Raw genomic sequence first — 16,314 nt, 5'->3', positions numbered from 1 at the left:
GCACAACCTTCAAAGAAGGTACGTTTGTACAATGTGTGGGTAATTTAAAAATTTATAATTACACTAATTATAAGTTGGAACCACGGCATCTCAGCCTTTTAGCTAGAGTATGAAATATATACCAAAGACAACTTTTAATGTTGTCGACATTTTGATGGAATTTAAGCTTTTTTTGAGGAAGCTTAATTTGGCAGTATTCTTCAATGAAAAAACGCCAAGAAAAGGTAGTGAGTTTAATAATGGGCAAGACAGAGTATTAAGAAAAAGAAGTACATTTGTACCCTCCACACACCCCAGTATTGCCACCTATGAAAAGGTGGTTACCAGAGAGTTATATAAGATGCAACAACGTGTGAAAAGTAAAAAAGTTAAACATAATTTGACTATGGAGGAAAGTGAAGTTTTGCAACATTTTAAAAATGATAACATACGGATTATGAAACCTGACAAAGGAGGGGTGTGTGGTTATATACAATACTATGGAATATGTGAATAAGATGTATGAGATTTTGTATCAGAGTGGGAACTAAGCAGTTTTATCTGTTAAGGAGATACATATCGTATATAGACTCATAGATATGTATCTAGAAGAATCTTATTGAAAATAGAATTACTATTGAGACATACAATTTTATGAAGGTTGAGTATCCCATTTTAGCCACTATAGTGGGTATACCTAAGATCCACAAAAATATTAGAGATCCCCCCTTTAGACCCATAGTGTTGGGTAGTCATTCCAAGACATTTCCTATAGGGGTAGTTATCGATAGAAGATTGAAGCATATTTATAGTAGGGTCCCAAACATTATTAAAGATTCTTGGGATTTTTTTGAGTAGATTAACACCTGCCTTATGGAAAAAGAGTTATTATACATTACTATAGATGTGGTTGATCTTTTTTCTTGTATTCCTAAGCAAGAAGGCTTAGAAGCTTTTCGTAGTAGTATTAGGAAATATAGTAACTTGGACTGGGATAATGTTTGCCTTTTAGTTGAATGTATGTCTATTGTATTGGATCACAATTACATTTTTTATGAAGGTGAATACCATAGGCAAACCAAGGGGCTAGCGATGTTGTGCTCCCATCTTTGCCAACCTGGTTATGGTCGATTGGGAAAACACACATGTCTTCACTAGCGAGTATACAGGTAGTATTAGATACTACACTTGCTTTTTGGATGATATTTTCATTTTGTGGGATGATTCTTTGGATAGATTTAAACAATTTATGGAATAAATAAACAATACCAGTGTATATTTGAAATTTACATACAACTACAATTCAAATAGTATAGCGTATTTGGATACTTTGATAAGTCACACATCTGCGGGCTTTAAGTCTCGCATATACAGAAAATAAACTTTTAGTAATACCTATTTGGAATATTCAAGTAATCATCCAAGAGGCTTGGTGAGGAATATATTGAAGGGACAGTGTATTCGAGCGGCCCGAATGACTTCACAATATGAGGATATGGTACAGGAAATTTATTACATTGGAGAAATATTTAGTGAAAGGAGATACCCTGAAGGATTGATTTATGATGTTACTAGATATGTTATCAGAATGGGGAGGTAAATATAAACAATTGCTTGGCATGGGGATGATACAGAATTCTTTGCATAGTGTAATTAACAACAATGATAAACAATTTAATTGTGCTTGCATATTTGAATATGGTCCTCATGTTAATGAAGTTAAGAAAGTTATTATGCATAATTGGAATATCCTTACGACTGATGAAAATATTACACAAATGGTTGGAGAGACCCCAGTTTTCGTGTATAAGTCAGCACGGAACTTTAAGTATTTTGGAACAGTGTGGAGAGAACACTAGGATGAACAACAGGTTTGGTCACACCAGAAAGTGTGGGACATGGGGACAATGTCATGCCATACTTGAGGAAGATAAGATAGTTTTGTTAAGTAAAGATAGAACAACTGTTACATTTAAAACCGTTAATTGTAACACTAAACGTGATTTATTTAGCTAAATGTATGGCATGTCCAGGTTACTATGTGGGAAAAACTGACGGATGTCTTAAAAATCGGATTTATGACCATCTATACAAGATTAGGACGCAAGATAAAACTAATGCCTTATATAGGAGTATTGAGAAGTGGGGGAATAACCACCATTTTAAATTTGGTATTATTGAACAGGTCATAAAAAGCCCCCCCGAGTTGGGAATATAAAGGCCATCCTGGGATTAAGGGAAGTAAAATGGCAACTGCTATTGGACGCAACTGCCTTCCCAGGACTAAATGACAACATTCCGATCAAGCTCATTTTAACAACTAGGGTATGATTATTAGTTGTAATAAATCATTTATACATGTTTTAAAAATGCTCATTTTGATATGGTTTAGTTTTGTATGGTATGTGAAACTGTAATTGTACTTGATATGTGTTTAACTAAGCAGTAGCATTTTATGGAAATTCGACAGCTATAGCTTTAATTTTTTAAATGTATCCATTGGCGCCAAAAGCATTGTATTTAAAAGGGATTAGTTTATAGTGCTACTTGTTCTGAAGAGGTCTACAGTTCTAGTAGATGAAAACGCTTAACCAGTAGCACTTTTAAGTGCTTATGAAATATTATGTTTTTTCAGAGGTTCTTTTATATAATAAAATCTTTTTACAAGGACAAGATTGCCTGACTGTGTTTGTGGAATCCAGGCTTGTTTACTGTTGGGGAAACGTTGTGTTGTGTTTTGTGTTCCTGTGTATGTATGTGTGTGTGTATATCTATATATACATATATATATATATATATATATATATATATATATATATATGGGTCTACTTCATTTCACCTAACTTCCAATTCACTGACTTTCATTTCACTGACCCCATTTCACTGAAATTTCATTTCACTGACAGTTCATTTGACTGACAAGTATTATTAGCAAGAAAATGGAATATGCCCCCTTCCCCACTGTAGTGCGACCCTGGAGTTAGAATATATAGTTGGGGGAGTGTGAGGGGCGCAGCCCCCCACTTCATTTCATATGATATTGTTAAGTTTTGATATAATATTGCTTAGTAAAAGAAAAGTAAGTGGGGGGCTTCGCCCCCCCACACCCCTCGTTGTGGGGGGCTGTGCCCCCCACCCCCCCAACTATACATTCTAACTCCAGGGTCGCACTACAGTGGGGAAGGGGGCATATTCCATTTTCTTGCTAATAATACTTGTCAGTCAAATGAACTGTCAGTGAAATGAAGTCAGTGAAAAGGCCGCGGTGGTGCAGCAGTAGCGTTGTCGCCTCACAGCAAGAGGTTCTCCCATTTGATTCTCTGCTGGAATGCCTTCTGTGTGTAGTCTGCATGTCCTCCCCGCGGTCGAGTGGCATTCGAAAGACATACGTGAATGGGCGTGCCTTCCTTGAAGGTTGGGAGTCGAGCTGGCACCAGGGCACCGTAAAAGTCTACTGCCAATCAATAGTGGACCGAAGTTCCGCTGTGGCGACCCCTAACTGGGAAAAGCCGAAAGAAGAACAAGAAAGTAAGTTCAGTGATGATATGACAGTTAACAGAGCACTTGGTCTATGGCTAAATGCCAGGCCAAAATGATTGAAGTGTACAATGTTGAAATTCGAAGCAGGAAGAAATAGGTGTTTCTGCAGCAGGGCTTGCTTCCTCCATTCCCCACAACCCCTGCTAATCATACATAACAAATAAGTGCTCACACTACAGTGGGGAAAAAGCAGATTCCTCGATCACCACTATTTTCAAACATGGTGGCATCATAGCAGTCGGGAAATTTAAGTAAAGTGAGAAAGGTAAACTGATAACAGAGCTGGTTAAATCAGTTACATTTGAAGAAACTAGGAATGGTAGATAGTAAAGTTCTTATCTGAGGAAAGGATATCAACTTTCTCTGTTATTAAAAAGTAAAACCTTTTGTCACCAAGGGGGATATTGAGGCTAAATGGAATGGATGACATGGCAAGCAAGGATGGTCAGATTGCATAAAATTATTTTTTCCTCATTGGAAGCAAAACACCTCCAGCTCTTTCCATATTACTGTATTTTTCTTTCTTTTTTTTTTTTTTTTTACTCTTTTATAGCATTCCACTGAAATGCCTCAATTGGCAGTATTTGTGCATTGGACATGTGGTGTACATGGCCATCTTCACCAGAACACTATAAGTTGGAAATACTTCTAGATGAAGATAATCTTTCAGGGTTACATTTGTCTAAGGGATGTATGGTAGTACAAGGTGTTAAAGCTATGAGCTGTTAAGAACCTGCATCATGTAGTCCAAGATTTGATTGCCTCACCCTCCATGTCTCTACTGGGTGACTCTGAGCAAATTGTTTAACTAGTCAGTGTTCCTCAGATGTCTGGAAAAGGGCCATGTTCAGTGATCTATATAGGTTAACAAATATCTACCAAATAAAACAGGTTTCCTCTTAGCTGTGCACACCTGGTTATGTTAGCTGGAGACTGTGGCCTGTTACCAAAGGTGGACCTGTTGTTGGATTAGAAAAGTTGTGTACTCCGCATAATGTACAAAGTGCATCCATCTTTTATATCATCAACTGTCCACCACCCTGGGCCCATTGTGAGAAGGCCAGCTGACTTAGTCTAATCTCCCCAAACGCCAAACAGTCCCAGAGAAATCATGCTACCTAGATTTTCTTCTATTCCTCTGTCTTCCTCCTAAGGATTACCTTTAGTTTCTTCATGAATTGGCTAGGTCTTTGCTTAGGCAGTATAGAGGAACTGGAGAACTGCAGGATGAGAATAAGAGGAGACTGGAATTGTCTGCCTGGAAAGGTCTGAGTTCTAAATGGTTGTAATATCTGTTGCATTTAGTTCTACCTGTAACTGGTGATGGGAATATATCTTACAGCTCTTTATGCTAGGTACATAACTTTGTTTTACTTACACTGTTTATGTTGTATGTGATGAGCACTTGTACTTTGTATTATTTCTGTTGAGCAGCTTTGATTGCTGACTACAACCAATAAAGAAATTCCTGCTTTTTTACGGCTAGTAATAAATACGTTAGAAACATAAAAACAAAATTGATACAAGTATTTACATTCCTGAGAGCTTGCATTACAAAGCTGAATACTGCACCTTTTCACAGTGATAATTCATCAGTAATTGTGTTTACTTATGTATAGATATAAACATTCATTCTTTTCCATGTCCCTTAAACAGGCTATAAATGTGACTCTGGAGTAAAAATGGATCTTTGTGTGAGGACAAGGACCTCTGACAAAAACAGCGTTAATACAGATCTGCCAGAACAGGGCTTGGAAATAAAGTTTTATTTACCTGGGCTGCCTTCAAATCGATATTTTAGTGGAGAATATAAAGTGGAAGAACTGTGCATTGATGCTGCAAAGAAATGTAGTAAGTAGTGATTTTGTGATGACCTTTATTATATTGTAACTAGCAAATAACCATAATGCTGTACAATTAGTTGTATCTCATGGTGTCTGTTACTGATGGAAAGTAAATGTATTCCAGCTTAATTGTTCTTTGTACATTGGGCAAGTGAGGTGCAGTGTAGAAATGAAAGATAGAAACAGGATTTGATGGTAGATGTTGGTTTTGCTTAACTACTTTGACTGGCTGTTATCAAACACAGTAATGCAAGTGAAGGCCAAAAAGGAGAGTAACTTCTAACATGAGCAAATATGAAAAATGTACAAACAAAAACTTCACTCTTGGGAAATAATCATATTTTAACTCACTAGTTTTATCGTCATTTGTAGCTGCTGAAATATTTAGTAGTACAGCATAAATGTAATTTTCCTTAAGACCATACCTTAAACTGCGGTGGTGGTGCTGCGGTAGCGTTGTCGCCTCACAGTAAGACGTTGTCCTGTTTGATTCTCAGCTAGAGTGTCTTCTGTGTGGAGACATGCGTGAATGGGCATACCTTTGTTGAAGGTTGTGTGTCGGGGCCGGCAACTCGGCAAGTAAAAATCTACTCCCAATCATTAGTGGACCGGAGTTCCACTGTGGCGACCCCTAGCCGGGAGAAGCCGAAAGACACAACAACAGCCTTCAGAAACTGCTAAGTGGTTGTTTAAAAAAAAATTAAATTCCAGGAGAAAGGAGCACAGCAGTTCCTTTTGTAAAAGTACAGGAAATTCCATTACTGTGTTTCTGCCTGCTCTCATCATTGCAACTTGCTGGATGCATTGCATAAAAAATGCTTTATACTGCCCCAAGCAATCTTGCATCCCCGTATCGTTTTAGTTCTCCTAAACCTGACATGAACTCTGTCCAACATGTCCATCACTGTTGGTGTTTAAAATGAATGTCCTTGAACTGTCTTCAACCGTCTTAAGTTTGACAGAGAACTTGTATTGTCACATGATGCTGCCTTTTGGACTGTGATCAGACAACACTTTAGAGAAGTCAGTGTCATGTTCCAGCCTCTTACATTATTTCCGTTACTTTTATGTAGCATCTGATGCTTTATTCGCCAAACTGCCTTCGTCCTATCTGTATAATTTTGGCAGCAGGTTCCCCAGGGCTGCTTGCAGCACTCGAGAGGGTTTAAGTACCTGTCTGTACATAGTCTGACAGCTTCCTGGCTGTTTTTGCTGCATATTTCACTATTGTCAACCTTCAGTACTGCTCTGGCAATTGGTTGTTTACTGTTAAATGATTCTGAAGTCTCTCAGGTTCCTCTCCACTTTTGTTTCCTTGAGTTTTGCTATCAGGATTGCATCATCTGGGACAAGACTGGGGATCACTAAACAGGCTGTGGCCTGCTTCTCATCTTGGGATTGGTGCCAACATTTTGCTTCTGGTGAGAGAAGAAGCAAAGGAGCATTGTATCCCAAAAGAGTGAAGCTGTGGTGAGACCAGCATTAGTAGTAGCCAAGCAGTAGCCATTCATGTGACTCTCCTCTTTTCATCATTCTTGACAAGCTAATTCTTTGTTTTCAGTAAGCACCACTTGATTTTTTTTTCTAACTTCAGAATATTCGCCAAAATACTTCATCCATAAATTTTCAGGGTATACATATTAGTTTCCCCTCAAGTGTTTGGCAGTGCTCTGTATATACTTAGACACCTTGAGTGACATTTTTCCTATAAAAGCATAATTGAAATTTCTCCAGTAGCTAGTTGCACACAGGGCAGCAAGTTTGTAGTGACAAGCACTGTCCCCATAGTTACCAACCGGGTACTCCTGACAGTGATTAGACAGTTGGAGTGAGAATATCAGTCACTACACTTGGGCTACCCTCAGTTGGCCTGAATTCCAAAGTCTAGGTCCGGCGTCAGTTGCTGTCGCCTCTTCCCTGACGTCAGCGCGCCAGGGGTATAAAAGATGCAGCCGACGCCATTTTCCTCAGTCTTTCTTGCCGCGCGGTGCCCGAAGCATAAGCAGTACGCAAGTGCTGGTCGGCCGACTCCTGAGATTTTCATGTTAGAATTTCAGATCCGAAGTCTTCATTAAAAGCCAAGTACCCCGTTGGGGAAACTTTTTTCTTGCTCCAGACCGATGTCAGAAAAAGTTAATAATTGTATTTCTTGTAGGAAGCAAATACCTCATAAGGACTTTCATTCTTACTGTATTCCTTGCCTAGGCCCTGACCACGACGTTGCTAGTTGTCGGTTTTGTGCTAGATTTAACCAACGCACTATTAAGCGTGAGTACGATTTTGCTTTTGGCAGAAGATTTAATTATACGATGTCGTCGGATAGCCATCCGACTACCGGAATTCACAAGAAACGCAAAGAAAAAGAGGACAGGCATCCAAGGTCCAAAAAAGCCAGTCACCGGTTTGCCTGTTCTCAGTGAGGCTCCTTCGCAGCCCCTGGCGCCCACTACTTTAGACCCGCAGGCCGCTACCGACTCTCACGTGGAGTGGCCTAGGCTGCTGGAGGCATCGGCTTCTGAGGGTGTTTACAGACCAACTCAATTATACATTAAAACGACTTCAGAGTCAAAGGCAAAGGCTAAAGCACCCTTAAAGACAAAGAAACAAGTACAGCAGCCTCATGGACAGGCCTCCATGCCCAAAAAACAGAGGCTCAAAATGTCCGAAGACCTAATTACTTTGATCAGAGGTTCCCATCCCCCACCTGATAAAAGGCATAGGCAAGAGACAGAATATTAATCTTCTGATCAGGTTTCCATTTCAACTGATTCCTCTTCTGATCAGGAATACTCTCTTCCTCCCTATGAGGATTATGATGCTGAAGAATCTATCCCTTCAGCCTCTCCTCCGGAGGATTACTCTTTTGGGGAAACCTTGCATACCATGAGAGAGCATTTCCACTGGGAGAGCCAATATTTTTCAGAATCTAAGAAAAGGCTCAGAGACTTCCTTTTACTACCACAACACAGGCCCCTAGCTATTCCACCTGTGTTAGACATTGTTGATGATGTATTTTCAGAGTCCAGTCTGACCCCTGACTCTTTACCTCCAGTTCCTGTTAAGCCGGACAGGTACTACAGGGTTCCTGACTCTCATAAATTCCTTTTCAAAAACCCTACTGCTGACCCAGAAACTATATCTCATGGTCCCAGAAGGGTCAAGGCTTCTGCTGCAAAAAATCCTACCCCCTCCGACAGGGATTCTAGGGCATTGGACAGATGTGGAAAAAAAGATTTACACTTCCGCTACCTTGGCTATAAGGGCTTTAAATTGTCAGTTTCATATGCTCAAATATTAGCAATATATTATGTCACTGCTTAAACAAAAAATGTTGACAAATTCTGAATGTGCAGATAAAGAAATGCAGGATTTATTGCATGCAGCTGAACAAGTTGGAAAGCATACTTTGCAGTGTGGTTTTGATTCTTTGGAGGCCTCCTGCAGAGCTGCTGTTACTGGTTCTGTCATTAGGAGACATGCTTGGTTAAAGGAACAAAGTCTGCCAGATCATGTCAAAGCAAAATTATTAGATGCCCCATTACAGCATGATGCTTTGTTTGGTGTTAAAGCAGAAGAGGTGTTAAAGAAAATGGAGGACAAAGCTAAATCTATGCAAACGGTTAAGGATTTCTTACAGGTTCAGCCTTCAAGCTTTAGCAGACACTGGCCTACAAAGAATTGGTCCTTTCCAGTCTCAGACAGACCACAAAGGGGGCAGATATAGACGCCCAAGAGGCAGATCCCAGCCCCAAGGCTCATACAGGTCTAAACAATGGGGTGCTTCTACCTCCAAAAGTGGAGAAGACAAATCACAGCCATACAGGAAACAGTCCCAATGACTTCCCCCTGCCTGCACCAAGCACTTATCTTCTGGCAGCACCTTTAGGGGGAAAACTAGCACTTTTTTCTCAAAACTGGCACATAATAACCCAGGACAAATGGGTCCTAGATATAGTGTCACAGGGCTACACGTTTCACTTCCATACCCTGCCAAGGACAAACGGTTGGCCAGATCTGCCAAAACATCAATGGGCAGAGGCACAAAAGCAAGTCTCATCCCTCATGGACATGAGGGCCATTCAACAAGTACCACAGCAAGAGCAGGGACAAGGATTTTATTCAAGACTGTTCTTGGTGCCAAGAAAGGACAAGACCTGGAGACCAGTACTGGACCTATCTATTCTAAATACATTTCTGGATATACCAAAATTCAAAATGTTGACTCTACAGCAACTTCTGCCCATGCTGGGCAAGAAGGCTTGGCTTGTGACTTTAGACCTAAAAGAGGCATACCTGCATGTCCCAATCAGATAAACATGCAGAAGATACCTCAGATTCAAAGCTGGCTCAATGCATTACCAATTCTCTGCACTGCCCTTTGGCTTATCTACTGCGCCCAGGGTCTTCACAAAGTGCCTGGCACCAGTAATTGCATTCTGCAGGCAAAGAGGAATACAAATATATCCTTACTTGGACGACTGCCTCATTCAAGCAGAGAACAAGGACATTCTACTACAGCATCTGGCATTTGTAAAGAGATTTCTAACAGGCCTAGGGTACACACTCAACGAAAAGAAATAAAATCTAGTACCCTCTCAGGAGATTATATTCCTGGGTGCAAGCTTAAATACAGCTACCCAGATGGCTTAGATCACGCCAGACAAACAAAGGCAACTGACTACCTATTTCAACCTGTTGGCAACAAAGGCCCAGTTATCTGCAAGAAAAATTCTACAGGCTTTGGGCTTCATGGCATTCTGCATTCTACTAATTCCATATGCAAGACTGCATATGAGGAAACTTCAATGGTACCTAAGAAGTGTTTGGACACAACATTGCCACAGCCTGGAAACAATAATTACCCTCATTCCCTGCCTGCAACAGGAGTTTCGTTGGTGGGCGAAGGCTTGTCACCAGAACAAGGGACAGCCATTCACTTTACCCCCAGCCAGGCAGACATTAACAACGGATGCTTCAGGTTATGTCTGGGGGGCCCACATGGCAGGAAGATGTATTCAAGGCACATGGTCCGCAAACCAAATGCATCTACATATCAACCAGAAAGAGATGCTAGCTGTTCAGAATGCCCTGACAGCCTACAAGGACCTACTTCATCCGGGACAACTACTGATAAAGACGGACAACACCATGGTCACGTGGTATATAAACAAGCAGGGAGGCACTCATTCTTACCCCTTTTGCAGACTAGCCATGACTTTGTGGCACACAGCTTTGCCTTACCAAGTACATCTGCAGGCACAATTCATGCCAGGAAAGATAAATACTCTGGCAGATGAACTAAGCAGAAACCTCATGGATCCCCACAAGTGGAAATTGGATCCACAAGTCTTCACCATGATAACAAGGAAATGGGGATGCCCGGATATAGATCTATTTGCCTCTCCTCACAACTACCAACTAAAAAGATTCTGCACAAGGACCTATCACAGACAAGCATGAAAAGTGGACCTCCTATCTTTCAGCTGGAAAAGCTTAGAAGTGTATGCCTTTCCTCCACTGCCTCTCCTCCCCAAGGTACTCCTAAAGGTCAGACAAGAGAAGCCAAAGATGATACTGATTGCCCCAGACTGGCCCCGCCAGCACTGGTATCCAATCCTAAGGAACTTGTCTCAATGCCCAGCTTGGACCTTGCCTCAAATACCTCACCTACTATCCCAACAAAACAATCAGATCCTGCACAGCCAACTAAAGACCTTAAATCTGGCAGCATGGCTGATAATGTAGTGATACAAAACGCACCTCTCACTAAAGCTGTAATGGATGTCATTTTGGAGGCCAGAAGGCCTAGTACCAGAAAATCATATGTTGGAAAATGGAAGAGATTCTCTGCTTGGAACCAGGCACAAGGAATTGACACAACTGTACCAAATATTCCTCAGATTTTGCAATACTTAACTGAGATGCTGGACAAAGGCCTATCCTTTTCATCTATTAAAATTCATGCCTCTGCCATTTCGGCTCATTACAATACAGAGCCACCAATCTTTTCTCATCCCTTGTTAAGGCAGTACCTCAGAGGAGCCAAAAACTTAAGGACTCCACGGAGATCACCAATACCAGCATGGGACCTCAATTATGTTTTGGAAAAACTCACCCTGCCTCCTTTTGAGCCAGCCGCTAAAGCTGATATAAAATTTTTATCTTGGAAAACAGCTCTGCTCCTAGCAATAACCTCTGCAAGACGAGTCTCAGAGCTACAGGGACTCATGGCTGTGGAACCTTTTTATCATTTTTTATCCAGACAGGGTTTCTCTGAGGACAAACCCGACATTTATGCCTAAGGTAGTGTCCAGTGTGGCCCTTAACCAAACTATTCATCTGCCTACTTTTTATCCAAACCCACAGAATAAGGGGGAAAGAATTCTGCATTCTTTGGACATACACAGACAGCTACGCTTCTACTTGGACAGAACCAAAGCTTTCAGAAAGACAGAGCAACTACTAGTGGCATATGCTGCAGGATCACAAGGAAAGGCTATCTCAAAGCAGACTATTTCAAAGTGGATAGGCCACTGCATTCGTTTCTGCTATTCACAACATGGCAAGCCAGTGCCTAAGGGCATTAGGCCACATTCTACCAGAGCAGCAGCCACTTCAGCAGCCTTCCTCAGGGGAGTACCAACCAAAGACATTTTAGAGGCTGCTACCTGGAGTTCAGTGCACACCTTTACAAAGCACTATCATTTACCACTCTACTCTAAATCCAGGGCAGGCTTTGCCACTGCATTTCTCCAGGGCCTCATAGCCGCCCCTAATGCTGTTTAGCTCCAGCCTCCCAACCATAGCTTTGGGATTCAACCCAAGTGTAATGACTGCAGCAGGGAAACACGAAGAACATAGTACAGTTGTGTACACTTACCATAAATGTAGATGTTCGAGCGTATTCACTGTTGCAGTCCAGGTTACCCACCCACCATCCCCCATATCTTTGTTGCTACTTATCTGCACTTCTCTAATCTTTACAAACTATGTGGTGTGTTTGCTTGTAGATGAAGGTATTACATGTTTTGCTGCATGCATGTTCTATTGGCATATTTTAGCCAACCCTTTTGGGGGCACCTGACATCTGGGGTAAGAAAAACTGAGGAAAATGGCGTCTGCTGCATCTTTTATACCCCTGGCACATTGACGTCAGGGAAGAGGCTACAGCAACTGATGCCAAACCTAGACTTTGGAATTCAGGCCGACTGAGGGTAGCCTGCCAGCAGGATAACCCAAGTGTAATGACTGCAACAGTGAATACACTGGAACATCTACATTTATGGTAAGTGTACACAACTGTACTGTCTGTTGCCATGGATATGAACTTTCCTACCGTCTCCGTTACCATCTTGGTGGATATGGGCATCCTGAGGCAATGTAGAAATTTCCTCACATTTACTAACAACCAGTTAATTCTCAAATAAACTGATATGGTATGTGACAGATGTATTTACACAATGTCACTGGAGGCAAAGCTCTCACATAAAAGTACTCATAATGTCAGTAAGGTTGTCAGTAATACACACGCTGCACCCATCACGCACAATTCAAAGCAGACTTATCGACCCACATACGCTGAGGCACTTGATTGTAACCTTCCTAAACCACAAATACCTCCTAGACAAAGTACAGATAACAAGTACTCTCAGCAGCCTCAAATGCAGTCTTTCAAAACAAATGCACTTATCAACACATAGAGTCTCTACCTGTAAGTCCATAAAGCAAGCCACCCCACAGTCCAATATTCTAATCATTGGAGACTTCATCATGAGGCACACTGGTATCACTCTCACAAGGCTGAGTAATGAGAAAGTCACGGGCAGTTTCTTATCAGGGGCTAGGATCCACCACATTGCGCAGGCACTTGGGTCATTGGACCACAGATGTTCTTTGTGTTTCACTTGCAGTCATCATCACACTTGGGTTATCTGCCTGCAGGTAGCCCTCAGTCGGCCCGAATACCAGAGTCTTGGGATTTCTGCGTCGGATGCTGTCGCCTCTTCCATGACCTCAGGTCGTCAGGGGTATAAAACATGCAGCCGACGCCATTACATCAGTCTTTCTTGCCGAGAAGGAGCCTGAAGCAGTTCACAAGTGCCAGTCGGCCGCTACCTGAAATTTTCGTTTTTTCGAGTTTCAGACCTGAAGTCTTCTAAAGCTAAGTACCCCGTTGGGGATTCTTTTTTCTTGCTCTAACCGATGTCTGAAAAAATTAATAATTGTCTTGCCTGTGGAAAGCAAATACCTCACAGAGATTTTCATTCTTACAGTGTCACCTGTTTAGACCCAGACCACGATGTCACGACCATTCGTTGTCTAGCTATTTTTATAGCTAAATTCTTTCGCTCCCGTATTCTGAAATGGCTTCGGTAAGCCATCCGACTACCGATCTTCCGAAAAAGCGTAAAGTCAAAGACAGAGACAGACTGCATGGGTCAAAAACTGCAGACGATGCTTCCATTAAGCTTGTCGCCCTTCTGCCCGGTACTCAGTGAGGCGCCTTTGCAGCCCCTGATGCCCGCTTCTGCAGATTCGCAGGCCTCTGTTGAGACCCGTTTGGAGTCTGGTATGCCGTGAGATGCTTCTTCGACTATGGAACCTGCGGATGTCTCTACCTTGGATGGGTTTGGAGCCGCTGTGCAGGCACCGGCTTCCGAGGGTGTATTCCAACCTACCGCTATTCATATTAAACTAACAGCTTCATTTCCGACTAAAACTGCTGAGTTTCTCAGGTCCAGAGTTCGTACTATGCCTGGAAAACTGATATCCAAAGTGCATGCTCATCCTCCAATGCCACAAAAACAAATGCTTAGAATGGCTAAAGACCTTATTACTCTAATTAGGGGAAGCCGGCCTTCCCTTGCCAAAAGACAAAGAATTGAATTTCCTTCTGATTCTACAGACAAGGGGTCTGATGACTCTGACCCATCTGATTACCAGGACATACCCTTATCTACCTATGAGGATTCAGATGCAGAGGAATCCATTCCCACTGCCTCACCTCCAGATGATTTCTCTTTTGGTGAAACCTTGCATACCTTAAGAGAGCATTTCTGCTGGGAATGCCAGGACTATCCTCAGTCCAAAAAGAGATGCAGGGAATTTTTAGATTTGCCTTAGCACAGGCCTCTAGCTATACCCCCTGTCCTGGATATTGTAGACGATGTCTTCTTGGAGTCCAGTCTTACTCCTGACACATTACCACTAGCTCCTAGAAAACCTGACAGGTACTACAGAGTACCTGATTCTCACAAATTTCTCTCCAGAAACCATTTCCCAGGGACCTAAAGGAATTAAGGCTACTACAGCCAAAAACCCTACCCCTTCAGACAGGGATTCTAGAGCTTTAGACAGATGGGGTAGGAAGGTGTATACTTTTGTAACTCTTGCCATCAGGGCTTTGAATTGCCAGTTCACATGTTGAATTACCAGAACATATTATGGAACTAATTAAACAAAAAATGGTGTTACTTCCAGATTGTACAGAAAATAAAGATTTACAAGAGTTAATGCATTCTGCAAACCAAGTTAGTAAACATACTTTGCAATATGGGTTTGATGCCTTAGAAGCATCTTGCTGGGCTGCTGTCACTGAGTCTGTACTGAGAAGGCATGCTTGGCTAAAAGAACAAGTCTTGCCTGACCATGTCAAAGCAAAATTACTAGATGCTCCATTAAATTAGGAGCGTTTGGCACAAAAGCAGAAGTTGTTCTTAAAAAGATGGAAGAAAAAGCTAAATCTATGCAAACAGTCAAAGATTTCTTACAGGTGAAGCCACCTAGATTCAGTAGGCATTGGCCTTAAAAAAACTAGTCCTTTCCAGTCTCTCTCAGGCCTTTTCAGTCCAAACTCAGGGGAAACAGACCACCAAGACTACAGTCTCAGGGTATGCAGAGATCTAAACAATGGAGTGGTTCACCTCAAAACAAGGGAGTGGAAAGACACCCCTTATGGAAAAAGTTCACAATGACTTTCCAATTATCCTTCCCAGCCATGCCAAAGTACTTGCACCCCTAGGAGGAAAACTCGCCCTTCATGCAAAAAACTGGATGTCCATTACTCAGGACCATTGGGTTCTAAAGAGTGTATCCCAGGAATACAGATTCTACTTCCACTCACTGCCAATACCAAGCGGGCTGCCAGACCTTCCTCCAAACCAGTGGGCAGAGGCTCAAAAGCAAGTACTTTCCCTTCTCCATATCAGGGCTATTCAGCCTGTTCCAGTAGAACAAAGGGGACAGGGTTTCTACTCCAGATTGTTCATGGTGCCCAGAAAAGAGAGCTCTTGGCAGCCTATCCTGGATCTATCAATTCTCAACACCTTTCAGGCAGACAGTCAGGGATTGCTATTTCAGCACCTGACATTTGTAAAAAAGACTTCTGACTTCTAACTTCACTGGGATACACCATCAATGAAAAGAAATCATAACTGGTGCCCAGCCAACAAATTGTATTTGTGGGAGCAAGCTATAACACAACTTCCCAGATTGGGATTCCTCACTCCAGAAAAGCAGGTCCATTTGACAAACTATTTCAAACTAATGGCCAACAAAACCCAGCTATCTGCAAGGAAAATACTGCAAGCCCTAGGGTTCACGGCCTCATGTGTTCTGCTATTTCCGTATACAAGACTGCATATGAGGAATCTTCAGTGGTACTTAAAAAGTCTCTGGTGTCAACATTCTCAGGATCTGGAAACAGTGATTCCTATCATAACTTGTCTAAGGGCAGAGTTCCTTTGGTGGGCAGCAGCTTGCAACCACAACAAGGGACTTCCTTTCACTCAACCCCTCGTTGCCCAAACCCTGACTACAAACTCATCAGACTATGCATGGGGGGCTCACATGGCAGGCAAATGCATTCAAGGCAAATGGTGCCCAGAACAAATTCCCCTGCATATTAATCAGAAAGAGATGCTAGCTGTACAGAATGCTCTGACAGTCTTCA

The 16,314-nt window shown here is 41.9% G+C and overlaps 1 protein-coding gene across 1 annotated transcript in view; it reads left to right on the top strand.

Annotated features, from left to right (window-relative positions):
* JAK1 (Janus kinase 1) overlaps positions 1 to 16,314 on the top strand; it is a 1,643,095-nt gene that overhangs the window by 111,493 nt on the left and 1,515,288 nt on the right. Inside the window, exon 2 of the mRNA XM_044085562.1 lies at positions 5,176 to 5,370. Coding sequence (XP_043941497.1) covers positions 5,202 to 5,370 — 169 coding nt within the window. The 5' untranslated portion in view covers positions 5,176 to 5,201. The remainder of the gene's footprint in view (positions 1 to 5,175; positions 5,371 to 16,314) is intronic.

The sequence above is a fragment of the Protopterus annectens genome, chromosome 10.part0 (assembly GCF_019279795.1).
Source record: "Protopterus annectens isolate FY-2018-M chromosome 10.part0, PAN1.0, whole genome shotgun sequence".
NCBI classification, from domain to species: domain Eukaryota; kingdom Metazoa; phylum Chordata; order Ceratodontiformes; family Protopteridae; genus Protopterus; species Protopterus annectens.
The sequence above is the reverse complement of the archived record's forward strand: the minus strand, read 5'-3'. Positions and strand labels throughout refer to the sequence as shown.